The 13,596-nt window shown below is 38.2% G+C and overlaps 1 protein-coding gene across 1 annotated transcript; it reads left to right on the forward strand.

Moving 5' to 3' along the window:
* Positions 1 to 1,994: 1,994 nt before the first annotated feature.
* LOC117990285 (cytochrome P450 6k1-like) lies at positions 1,995 to 10,861 on the forward strand. Its single transcript, XM_034977748.2, has 9 exons — positions 1,995 to 2,231; positions 3,041 to 3,241; positions 3,909 to 4,055; positions 4,914 to 5,098; positions 5,411 to 5,568; positions 6,470 to 6,588; positions 7,846 to 7,951; positions 8,917 to 9,165; positions 9,718 to 10,861. The coding sequence occupies exons 1-9, from the start codon at positions 2,073 to 2,075 to the stop codon at positions 9,888 to 9,890; spliced, it is 1,497 nt and encodes a 498-aa protein (XP_034833639.1). The 5' UTR covers positions 1,995 to 2,072; the 3' UTR covers positions 9,891 to 10,861.
* The last annotated feature ends 2,735 nt before the right edge of the window (positions 10,862 to 13,596 follow it).

The raw sequence follows: 13,596 nt of genomic DNA on the forward strand, positions 1-13,596 counted from the left end.
AATTTTCAAAAATCCTTTCTTAGCGGATGTCTACGTCATAATAGCTATCTGCATGCCAAATTTCAGCCCGATCCGTCCAGTAGTTTTCGCTGTGCGTTGATAGATCAGTCAGTCAGTCAGTCACCTTTTCCTTTTATATATGCATTATATATGCATTATATTTTAGATTTTATTATTATTTTAGATATGCATTAAGTTTGTTATCAGGACTTCCGCAAAGAAACGCCTGCATCTATCTACAATTGAAATGTGGAAACGAAAAAAAAAATTGTTTAAACATTGGCTGTTCTGTAACATATAATATTTACATGAAAAGTGGCAGGCGATAGGAAACGAATTCAGCACAAATAGTGCATTCTTGCAAATTTATGCAGTCATATTTCAGCACCGCTCGCCGCTCGCCGCGCGGCGCGAGAATAAATATAGTTTGGCGATTCTATAAACATTGTGAGGATATTTCTGCATTCAATTTTGGGCACACAATAAACTCTGATTGACAGTTCTGGGTTCCGTAGTCAATTTAATTTCTTTAATTTGGAAGGTGCATAAGTCCATTCATCGTGAGGAAACCTGCATGCCTGAGAGTGCCTACTCCATGATGTTCTCAAAGGTGTGTGAAGTCTACCAATCCGCACATGTCCAGCGTGGTATACTAAGGCCACGGACTAAATTCACTTATCTGTGGCCAAAACCCTTCTCACTCCGAGAGGAGACCTGTGCTCAGTAGTGGACCGGTGATGGGTTGATTTTGATTATGATGATGATGACTGATTAAGATTGTTGTTTCTTTATTATATTATATGGAATTCTGCAAAGTACCTAACGCCTGTTTATTCCACTATCAAAACAAAAAAAATATGTCTGTAATATATCATACCTGGAATCTGTGGTAGCCAAGTGGTTAGGACGTCCGCCTTCCAATCGGAGGTCGGGGGTTCGATCCGGGGCACGCACCTCTAACTTTTCAGAGTTATGTGCTTTTTTAAGTAATTAAAATACTTATCACTTGCTTTAACGGTGAAGGAAAACATCGTGAGGAAACCTGCAGGCCTGAGAGTTCTCCATAATGTTCTCAAAGGTGCCTATCCGCACTTGGCCAGCGTGGTAGACTATGGCCAAAACCCTTCTCACTCTGAGAGGAGACCCGTGCTCTGTAGTGAACCGGCGATGGGTTGATCATGAAAACATACCTATAATAATAGTTACATGAAAAATGGCAGGCGATAGGAAACGAATTCGGCACAAATAATGCATTCTTGCAAACGAAATGGACAAAATTTGCTCCAGGCCAAAGTTTGTGATAGGCCAAAGGTTGTGATAGGCCAAAGCTTGTGATAGGCCAAAGCTTGTGATAGGCCAAAGTTTGTGATAGGCCAAAGTTTGTGATAGGCCTAGTTCACTACGCCTTCACTAGACTGAAGTTTCGAGCTGATGGTATATTTTTACTTAAATATATGTGGGATAATTCACGGATTTGATGACGAAAACTCACTTTTACACTGAAACTTCTTTATTTTTGTTACGAGAAAATTAAAACGTCTTACATCTTTACAATCTGACAAGTGACAAGACTATTTTTGAGTTTGACAGTTCGAAACTTCATAATCAGTCTACGTTCTTATGACACTGACACTTGGTAATACCAACACAAAAAAAAGTATTATTTACTACTAATTTATCCCACATATACGTCAAATGACGTCATTTAGATGTTAACGAGACATGGTTCCAGCGCAATAGCAATTTGCGAAACTTATAGGTACTTATGTTTACATTCACTTTAACGTGACATGACAAATAAATTTGATAGTGTTACACGTTTTATATTGTTATTAATTTTATTGGTGTTAATAAAATTGTTTTCATAACACGATAAGAATTGAATGCTAATTCTAAATCAGTCAGAGTCAGTTTGTCCAAGACGGCTCAACGTGAAACTGTACCTATAATCAAGTTACTTCTGAGACTTATATAATATTATATTATAGAAATATAATATTAGGAATATATAACTGATAATCAAGTACATACCTTCAGAGACTTAAAAAAATAAATATTATAAAATTATCAATATGGTTTACATGGTGACGATATTGATCGTCGCGTGTGCTGTGACCTGGATATACCTGCGGTGGGTGACGGTCAGGAACTACTGGACGGAGCGACGCGTGCCGCACTTACCACCAAACCCAATATTGGGCAGCTTGACCTTCCTGCAGCAGCAAAATGCGGTAACAGTAGAATAGAATAGAATATGATATAATATAATATAATATATATATATATTTTATTCAAGTAGACTTATTACAAGTGCTTTTGAATCGTTAACTAGTTTAATTTACCATTGGCTCGGAATTGCGTTCCTACCGAGAAGAACCAGCAAGTGACCAATTTACAATATTATTACAGTGCTTAAAGTAGATTGGTTTTTAACGCCGAGGATAGTCTATAGCCGAATGCCAAAAAACGGAACCCTTATAGATTCATCATGTCTGTCCGTCTGTCTGTCTGTCCGTCCGTATGTCACAGCCACTTTTTTCCGAAACTATAAGTGCTATACTGTTGAAACTTGGTGAACCGCGTTAAGATTTTCACACAAAAATAGAAGAAAAAACAATAAATTTTGGGGGTTCCCCATACCTACTTAGAACTGAAACTCAAAAAATTTTTTTTCATTAAACCCATACGTGTGGGATATCTATGGATAGATCTTTAAAAATGATATTGAGGTTTCTAATATAATTTTTTTCTGAACTGAATAGTTTGCGCGAGAGACACTTCCAAAGTGGTAAAATGTGTGTCCCCCCCCCCCTGTAACTTCTAAAATAAGAAAATGATAAAACTAAAAAAAAATATATGATGTACATTACCATGCAAACTTCCACCGAAAATTGGTTTGAACGAAGAACGAAGATCTAGTAAGTAGTTTTTGATTTATCGTGCCAAATGTCGATAAAATACGATTGTAGTACGGAACCCTCAGTACGCGAGTCTGATTCGCACTTGGCCGGTTTTCTTAAGTTCGTGTTTCATATTTTAGGGTGTATGGATGCGTCACATGTACGAAACCTTTAAGACGCCCTACATCGGCATCTGGTTGTTCTGGAGACCAGCTCTCATCATCAACACGCCGGAGTTGGCGCGCCAGGTGCTGGTGAAGGACTCCTCGAACTTCAGAGACCGGTTCGTGTCAGGGGGTGACGCTGATCCTATTGGCAAGCTGAATTTATTCACTGTTAAAGTAAGAGTTTACTTCATTAAATTATTATAATTCGCCTACCAATCCGTTTTAGTCTACCAATCCGCACATGGCCAGCGTGGTAGACTATGGCCAAAACCCTTCTCATTCTAAGAGGAGACCCGTGCTCTGTAGTGAGCCGGCAATAGGTTGATCATGATGATGAAAAAATTATAACTACAGTAAGTACGCGGCAGAAAATAATGAACATCGACTTTAAGAGTGAGATTTTAGCTATCTCTGTCACTCATACCTATGTGATGTTTAGTCGGTCTCAACGACAGAGACAACTACACAAGAGACAGAGACCAGAGTCTACCAATCCGCTATCTCTTTTTAAAGGTCGATGTACATTATTTTCTGCCGGGTATTGTGAGATCATCCAATCAAATCAAATCAATCCAATACCAGTAAACCATTTGCCTCATTTTGTAGTTTTAACGATTTAGTATCTTTCAAACCAGCAATGTATAGCGCGCAAAACTCGGGTCAATGCCCCGCCTACGACGCGGCATTGACTCCGAGTGGCCTACTTATGCAATGTTCGTTTATTTTTTTGCGTTTTTTTGTGGTATCATACCAGTAATCGTCAGTACTATCATCTGTCTTCGTTTTTGCTAGCGTTTTGGTTACATTGTTATATTGTTTTAACATGATGGTGTTTGGTAAGGATCCCGAGTGGAGCAACATTCGCCGCCGTCTCACAGCAACATTTACTGCATCCAAGCTGAGAATAATGCAAGACTTCATTCGAGCCAAGTCTAAGGAACTGGCTCAGAGACTTGAAGGAGAACGTGACACCAGAATTCATCTAAAGGTACTTACTAAATCCGTACTTCCATATTTATATAATACTAGATGTTATCTGCGACTTCTTCCACGTGGATTTATGGATTCCACGTGGAAACTCTTTGCTTTTCAGGGATAAAAAGTTGCCTATGTCAATTTCCGGGACGTAAGCTATCTCTCTCTGTACCAAATCGGTTAAGCAGATGGGCCCTTAAGAATCCCGTGAGAACTCTATGATTTTGGGGGATAAAAAGTAGCCTATGTCCGTCCCCGGGATGTAAGCTAACTTTCTACCAAAGGAGATCTTTTGTGGCGTCGCGTCGTGTCAAAACTTAAATTAATTTTTTTTTAATGTGTTATTTTTTTACGATTATGTTTTATAACGACTTTTTTTCACTCTATTATTGAAAATATCCACAATTACAGTTAGAATCGTAAACATGCATTTATTTTGAAGAAGTAGGTATTAATTAAATATAACCTCAATATCAACAATATAAAAAATAAGATTTCTTTATAACCAGGGTGAATAAATAGAAATCGTTTGCAGAATATAAAAAGTTAATTATTTGTCTACACAATAAAATTAAAACCATGGTGACATAACAATTATATTAGGGGGGGCCCAAAGCTCCTAAGAAAATGGGCAATCTCTTTTCATCCAAATAGGTTACATTCCTGCATGTCAGGCATGCAGGTTTCCTCACAATGTTTTCCATAATGTTCTCAAAGGTGTGTGAAGTCTACCAATCCGCACATGGTCAGCGTGGTAGACCATGGCCAAAACCCTTCTCTCTGGTATCCGTGCTCTGTAGGGGGCCGGCGCTGGATTGATCATGATGATGATGATTTATGTAGATAAAACGAATGCTGTATCTGTTCACAGAAATTATACTCGGACTATACAACAGACGTTATTGGCACATCGGCGTTCGGTGTGGCGTGTGACGCCACGCTGACTGGCAAGAGTCATCTCAGGTCCGTCACTGAAGAGTTCATGGAGTTCAGTCTCTTGCGAGGAATCGGATGGAGTAGTATGTTCTTCTTTCCGGAATTGGTTGACGTTTTTCGGTATTTTTTTCCTTTTACTTCATCATCATCATCATTAACCGATAGACATCCACTGCTGGACATAGGTCTCTTGTAGGGACTTCTACACGCCACGGTCATGTGCCGCCTGAATCCAGCGGCACCCTGCGACTCGTCTGATGTCGTCCGTCCATCTAGCGGGGGGTCTTCCAACGCTGCGTGTTCCGCTGCGAGGTCGCCATCTAGCACCTTGGGACCTCAACGTCTATCGGTTGTACGAACTATGTGCCCTGCCCATTGCCACTTCATTTAATGACGTGCAAGAATTCAAATATTAATTTACACTTCTTTCAGATTCAAGTTGTTCCCAAAAACATCAACAGACTACTTTAAAAGGGTGTTTAAAGCCGCAGTAGCGCAGCGTGAAGCAAACCATAGTGAACGAGGAGAGCCCAAGGATCTGCTTGATGCTTTGTTGAAGATAAAGAAGGAGAGTGAAGAACGTAAGGAAGGTAAGACGCTGATTGATTCGAACTTTTGTTTGACGACCTCCCTGGCGCAGTGGTAAGTGGTAAGTGGTCATGAACTAATAATAATTAGTGTTTTCAATTTTCAAATTCAAAGTAAGATATAACTATATCTAGGGGGGTCTTATGAAAGGGCTTCAATTGTGGATTCCAAAACAGTTTTTTTATGCATCTTAGTTTTTGATTCATCGTAGTACGGAACCCTTGGTGCACGAGCCTGACTGGCACTTGGCTGGTTATTTTATAAAAAAATCATTGATTGTATAATGGTAAGTAGTTTTTGTGTAACTTGGTAACGGCAAATCTAAGCCTTCTTTCGGAACTATATTACTTATTACAAAGGCAAATACCCAGCCTCACAAAGGATTTCTAGACTTTACGTAGACGACATAGCTGCAATTGTTATGATACTTATCATGAACTAGCTTTTGCTCGCGACTTCGTGGACTACACAAATTTTAAACCCCTATTTCACTCCCTTAAGGGTTGAATTTTCAAAAATCCTTTCTTAGCGGATGCCTACGTTCTAATAGCTATCTGCATGCCAAATTTCAGCCCGATCCATCAAGTAGTTTGAGCTGTGCGTTGATAGATCAGTCAGTCAGTCACCTTTTCTAAATATATAAAAGGAAAAGGTTACTGACTGACTGACTGACTGACTGACTGACTGACTGACTGATCTATCAACGCACAGCTCAAACTACTGGACGGATCGGGCTGAAATTTGGCATGCAGATAGCTATTATGACGTAGGCGTCCGCTAAGAAAGGATTTTGGAAAATTCAACCCCTAAGGGGGTGAATTGGGGGTTTGAAATTTGTGTAGTCCACGCGGACGAAGTCGCGAGCATAAGCTAGTCTTTTATATATTTAGATTTTCCAAACAGGTTACTCTGAAGACTTCATAGTAGCTCAGGCAGCGGTTTTCCTATCCGGTGGCTATGACACTTCAGGTTCTTTGCTGGCGTTCCTAACATATGAACTGGCCTACAATCCTGAAGTACAGGTAATAGTGATTTTTACACATAAAATGACACAAAATCTTTTATGTGCCTTTGGGGGCGTCCATAAATTACGTGAGATGTTTAAGGGGGGAGAGTCAAATCTCATCTAATCTTACATTGGAGAGAGAGGGGGGGGGGGTCTCGGAAAATATCACGCCATTTTTTTCTGATTGAAACAAAAAAAAATTATACCATGTATTTTGGTACATTTAATCCAGATTGTACATGCTTAAGATTTAATTTTAAGCGTAATCGTTATACGATATAAGTATTCTTACATGTTTGTAAAGATATTAAAGATTTCATTTATTTTATTTATTTATTCTATTGTTAAATTTTTATTACACTTATAACTCTCAGTAATATTGATTACTAGTCTTAACTAGTCCTAAATAAAAGCACGAAGCAATTTTTTTTTACAATAACAATCCAACGCGTTTACGTAAGAAACCCACATTTTGAAAAATCTCACGTGATATTGGGGGATTGGGGGGGATTGAATAAAATCTCACGACATCTCACCAGGGGGGAGGGAGGGACAGAAAATTCAAAAAAACACCTCACGTAATTTATGGACGCCCTGCATATGACGATATTACGCAGGAAACATGCGTTTTACGACATTGTTTTGAAATGGAGACGGGCTGGGCATACAGGATATTTAAATAAAGGCCGTTTTACGCCACGATGTCACAGTGCGACATTAAGGCATGCCACAGGGCTGCATTCTACAGTAATAATTTAAATTGCGACAAGAACCATCCGTTGACTTTCGCACCGAAATTTTCCAATTTTACAGCACTTGTATAATATTGGCTATAAAAAGCAGCATGTTTCAATTTGTAGCAAACCACATTGCCGCATGTTGTCAGCCTGTCATCAAAACGAGGTATTTACGTGCGGCCCTGCCTTAATGCTGCAGCCTGCACTGTGTTGCTCTGGAGTAAAACAGTCTTAAGATTTTTGCAGGATTTAAAAATATTTAGTTCACTTATAGAATCTCGTGAATCATAATTTTTTGTCCTCACATTAAACGTAAATTAACATTAAAAAAGTACCTACTGCTTAATACTTAATTAATATTCGAACCTATCTTGTTTATACAATGCAATATATTTGATGATTATTTTAATCTTTTGTTATTACTTAATTTTAAACTGTTTAGTGACCTCTTAGATAATTTTTTGTAGCATTCTCTTTGCTTCTTTTTTGGTATACCTACTTAATATTTTTTTATCATCATAAATTCATCTTTTCAGGAACAATTATACGAATACCTTCTTGAAGCCAAAAAACAAAATGGTAGCGATGATTTTACATCGGAACAATTAGCAGATATGACTTATCTCAACGCTGTCATCAAAGGTTATTATGCACTAATTAGCTTATTTATTTTTTGACTAGCTTGTGTTCGCAACTTCATCCGCGTGGACTACACAAATTTTAAACCCCTGTTTCACCCCGTTAAAGGTTGAATTTTCAAAAATCCTTTCTTAGCGGATGCCTACGTCATAATAGCTATCTGCATGCCAAATTTTAGCCCGATCCGTCCAGTAGTTGGAGCTGTGCGTTGATAGATCAGTCAGTCAGTCAGCCAGTCACCATTTCCTTTTATATATTTAAGATGACATGTAGGTAAGTACTCTTGACAGCAATCTCGCCTGATAGCAAGTGAGTGATGGAACTTCCTACATCAATGCCCAAGGGGTAGAATCGCTTGAAAGCACGACTTTGAGGGAGTTACTACTCGCATCCTAAGCCTTCCACCAGCCTACTGATTCTTTAACTCAGTGTCAAACACTGAATGATGAACCGAACTAACTTGACATTAATTTTGAATCCATTGGTGGTTTTCTATGTAAAACTATTTTAATATCACCCAATTAAGCAGCGATGTCCCAACCAATGTCAAATGAGCTCGTTGACTATCATTCAATGTTAGACACTGAGTTAGCGAATAGGTATATTCCGATCAAATCGGAGTCAATTTGGGAATTATAATATAACTAGCTGTTGCCCGCGACTTCGTAAGCTTGGATTTAGGTTTTTAAAAGTCCTGCGGGAACTGTTTGATTTTCTGGGATAAAAAGTAGCATATGTCACTCTCCAGGTCTTTAACTATACACATGCAAAAGAAGTCGAAAAAAAAACAAAAAAACGGGCCGAATTGAGAACCACCTCCTTTTTGGAAGTCGTTTAAAAAATCACGTCAATCGGTTGCTCCGTTGCGACGTGTTTGAACGACAAACCAACAAACAAACATACTTTCGCATTTATAATATGGGTACTGATTAATAAGATCTTCTCAAATTTTTAAATCTTTCGTACAGAGGGTCTCCGGAAATATTCTCCAATGAGTTGGCTGGACAGGGTCGCAGCAGAAGACTATAGGATTGACGACAATCTGACCATCAAGGCTGGTACTCCGGTCTATGTCAACGGCATCGGCATGCACTATGACCCTGATTACTTTCCCGACCCGGACAAGTTCGACCCTAACAGATTCTTACCAGAAAACGAGAAGAACATCAAACCTTATACTTACATGCCCTTTGGAGAAGGTCCTAGAGTTTGCATAGGTAAGGACTGACTTGTGAATGAAAAGTTTTAATAATCCTTACACATTAAAGTACAAGCTGACTGACATTTTTAGGGTTCCGTACCTCAAAAGGAAAAATTGAACCCTTTTAGGATCACTGTGTTGTCTGTCTGTCTGTCAAGAAACCTACAGGGACCGTTGACCTAGAACCATGAAATTTGGCAGGTAGGTAGGTCTTATAGCAGATATTCGGGGAAAAATCTGATAAGTATGCATTTGTGGTTACATCACACAAAAAAAAATTGTGGTCATGAACTAATAGTTTTCAATTTTCAAAGTAAGATAGCTAAGTATATCAAGTGGGGTATCATATGAAAGGGCTTCACCTGAGCATTCTAAAACAGATTTTTATTTATTTTTATGCATCATAATTTTTGAATTATCGTGCAAAATGTCAAAAAAATACGACTGTAGTACGGAACCCTCAGTGCGCGAGCGTGACTCGCACTTAGCCGGTTTTTTTGGAAAATTACAGTGACCGTGTAGTTTGACAATGAAGTAAGGCGTACTTTTATTTTTAATTTAATTTCAGGTCTGAGATTTGGCATGATGACTGTCCGCTACGCGATGGTATCCGTGTTTTTAAATTACAAGGTCGTGCCATTCCCTGGCATGCCGACACCAGTAGACATGACTATTGATAAGCGAGGAATATTCTATAGTCCAGGAGAAGCCATTTGTGTGGAATTCGTGCCTAGAGCTTAGTATTTGTTTTATACCGGTGCAACAACATGCGACAACGTGGCATGCTATAAATGGAAACACTACTTTTGCGGCATTAGGCAGCATAAACTCTAGTCTATTTTATGCCAAAACTAAGTACATTATGCTGTAGAATCTGAATACGGTACGGTTGTCTGTTAATGATAATTGCCACATTCTTGCTATATCATTTCAAATTATTGTAACACACACCTGTGGCAGGCCTTCATGTCGCTCTATGATAGGCTGGCGTCAAACAGCCTTTATAAGCCACTAAACGTTTTATCCGTCTACAATTTTTTAATTTTGCACTTTTGCAAAAAATATGCTCGGTGGCCTTAATAACATAACGTCACAACAAATTAAATCTCTATCTCTATCTTTATATATAAAAATGAATCACTGAATGTGTTTCTGATCGCAAATCTTGAGAACAGCTGTACCGATTTCGCTAATTCTTTTTTATAATATTCCTTAAAGCCTAACTAACTCCCGTACAAAATTAAATAGATATAATGTAAATGAGTGAACACTTAATAGGCATATGCACAAACTAGAAATAAGTAGTTAGTAAAAGCTGTTTGTGTTCCATAATAAATTAAAAAAAAAAAAAAAAAAAAGTACGAGGATGGTTCTTACGGAGAGAAAAATTTAAAAAGTTTGAATCGACTGTTAGGCGGAACGAAGTTCGCCAGGGCAGCTAGTTATTAATAAAAGTAAATGTAAGTACCAATTTGTTATTATTGTATTTAATAGGAAATAAACTTTAATCTATTACCTAAGTAGAAAGCAATTTATCATATCGCGTCAAAGATTGGTATAATAATACCTATAATAACTTGGAGATTGGGATAGATAAAAACTGAATTATGTATAATATTATAATGATTAACGAAAGTGACCTTCAAAAGGTTTAGTGTAAGTGGGATTATCGAATTTGTACGACACTTATCATCATGATCAACCCATCGACAGCCAACTACGGAGGACAGTGGCCCTACCGCGGTTGTTTGACAGCTAAGTACAATGTCACGATCGCAATCATCTCTGATTGGTTAATGCTCGCTCACTATTGGCCACAATGCATTGTTGCTCATTGTTGCAACAAGAATCGCACAAATTCAGCCAATCAGAACACTTGAGATTGTAATAATGATTGATGCAGGTTTTAGACAATCGCCCCGCGTGTCTCCTCTCAGGATGAGAAGGGTTTAGGCCATAGTCCGCCACGCTGGCTCAGTGTAGATTGGCAGCACCTTTGAGAACATTATGGAGAACTCTCAGGCATGCAGGTTTCCTCACGTGCATGCCTGAGAGTGTGTGGGCACTTAAGGGCCTTTCGTCAAAACCAAATAAATGGATGAGCCGTGAAAAACTAGCAGAGAGTCAGACTGACGGACAGACAGATAGACAGACACAATTCCGCATTTATAATTAGTACGGATATTTACGCAACAGTTCATTGTTACTCACAAAATATAGTCAAGATATATTCTGACGTCACATCAGTACATAACCTAAATAAACATAGACATGCAAATTTGCAAATAATGACATGTTTATTTGCAGTGTCCGTTCTGTCCCGTGTAAGGTCTATAATCGTTACTATCAATACAATGACATGACATAATAATTAATAATATTGTGTACTTATTGTATCGACCTCCCTGGCGCAGTGGTAAGCACCGTGGTCTAATTAGTGGGAGGTCCCGGGTTCGATTCCTGGCAGGGGTTTGTATACATAATTTCTTTTCTGGCCTGGTGGGAGGCTTCAGCTGTGGCTAGTTACCATCCTACTGGAATAGCCGTGTCGCCAAGCGATTTAACGTTCCGGTACGATGCCGTGTAGAAACCAAAGGGGTGTGGGTTTAATAAAAAAAAACTGCAATACCCCTTCCAGGTTAGCCCGCTATCATCTTAAACTACATCACTTACCACCAGGTGAGATTGCAGAGTTTTAAAAAAAAGTGTATTTTTCAAAACTTATCCAATTTATTTTGCTCCAAATGATGGTAGGTACAGAATTTGTAAAAACGTACCACCTAGTTCGATTTGAGTAACCTGAATAAAGAATGCGTCGCACCTACGAAGATTACTCGCAACTCGCAGCTTGAATATTTCTCCGCAATTTCGACTTTATTTCAATACGAATAAGAGCTTGTACGTAATGCGGAGAGGAAATTTTCAATATACACTTGGCAGTCTCGCAGGGGAGAACGCTATTCAATCGAACAGAAAATATTTTATTGCACATAGACGTTCACAAAAGCGCTGTTGTCGCTTATTTCCTACCTTTTGTATTTGCACCAAACTTCATTTTGCACCAAACTTTCCAATCTTTAAGGTTGCCTGGTAGAGATCGCTAATATTAGCGATAAGGCCGCCTTTTGTATCTTCCCTCTGTCTGTGTTTTTTAATTTTTAATGACGTAATCCTTCTTGTGGTTGTGCAAATAAAGTGTATTTATTATTATTATTATGATGATGTATGATAATAAATACTTTCCGTGGATGGAGTAGCTATAGGTAGGTAAAATCGTCAAAATATAAAAAAAAATTACAAAAAAAATAAAAACCGACTTCGATACACAAACACTAAAAATTGAAAAATAATTTAATTTATTACCGAATATCTTATGTATACAAGAGTTAATATAGTTCCATAATAATACTTTTTGGTGCCGGTGATTTATCTTCGAAGATGTTCATCAGATCTTCACCAAATTTAAATGGGACCAACTTTGAAGTATACCCTTTCAAACAAAAAAAGAATTTTCAAAATCGGTCCAGGCGTCTTCGAGTAATCGGGGAACATACATAAAAAATAAAAAAATAAAAAAATAAATAAAAAAAAAAGATTCCGACGAATTGAGAACCTCCTCCTTTTTTTGAAGTCGGTTAAAAATAATTGTTGATATTTGAAGGAATTGTACGTCTTAAACCAAAATGGAGTTGGATATCACTTATCGCCGACGCTTCCTCCTTTCGTATTGTCTGGAACATTGTTGAAACACGATTTACGGTTCAACGCCTGATTTCCAATTACGTTTGTTAACGACATCTTTGTATTGAGTTTTCAAAACACGCTCTTGAATAAGAATAGGACGTAATTGTATAGGTAAATAGTAGGAGGTTTTTTGCGTGGGATTTTTACGTCTCCGGCTTCACCAGAATATCGTTCAGAGGAAGCCGCGGTTAGTGGCTATTACTTATACCTCTTCACGACCTCCCTAGCGCAGTGGTAACACTGGTCACAGGTCGTGAAGAGGTGCACTAGATAAGAGTTTTAAACAGAGCGGTAAAATTCAAGTAAATATTTAGAACTAGCTGATGCCCGCTACTTCGTTCGCGTGGTAGGTTTTCAAAAATCCCGTGGGAAATCTTTGATTTTCCGGTATAAAAAGCCTATGTTACTCTCCAAATCTTTATCTACACCTATTTATCTACACCTATGCAAAAAATCACGTCAATCCGTTTTACTGTTGCAACGTGATTGAAGGACGAACCAACAAATCAACAAACCAATAAACCAACAAACAAACATACTTTCGCATTTATAACAAGGGTAGGTACCTACTGATAAGCGAAATGTGTAACAACTAACAGACCAAGGAAAACCCAAAAGGAAACGGACATTTTTCTGCGATATTTTTTTTATACTAAAAGGAAACCGTACATTTCAAGTTATCAGTGTATTGACTTTTTGTCTC

The sequence above is a fragment of the Maniola hyperantus genome, chromosome 17, assembly GCF_902806685.2.
Source record: "Maniola hyperantus chromosome 17, iAphHyp1.2, whole genome shotgun sequence".
Taxonomy (NCBI): Eukaryota; Metazoa; Arthropoda; class Insecta; order Lepidoptera; family Nymphalidae; genus Maniola; species Maniola hyperantus.

Coding starts and splice junctions, on each gene's coding strand:
- LOC117990285 (XM_034977748.2), top strand. CDS start 2,073: ATGGTTTACATGGTGACGATATTGATCGTCGCGTGTGCTGTGACCTGG. Junction 3,242..3,908: donor TGAATTTATTCACTGTTAAA/GTAAGAGTTTAC, acceptor GTGTTTGGTAAG/GATCCCGAGTGGAGCAACAT. Junction 9,166..9,717: donor AGGTCCTAGAGTTTGCATAG/GTAAGGACTGAC, acceptor ATTTAATTTCAG/GTCTGAGATTTGGCATGATG.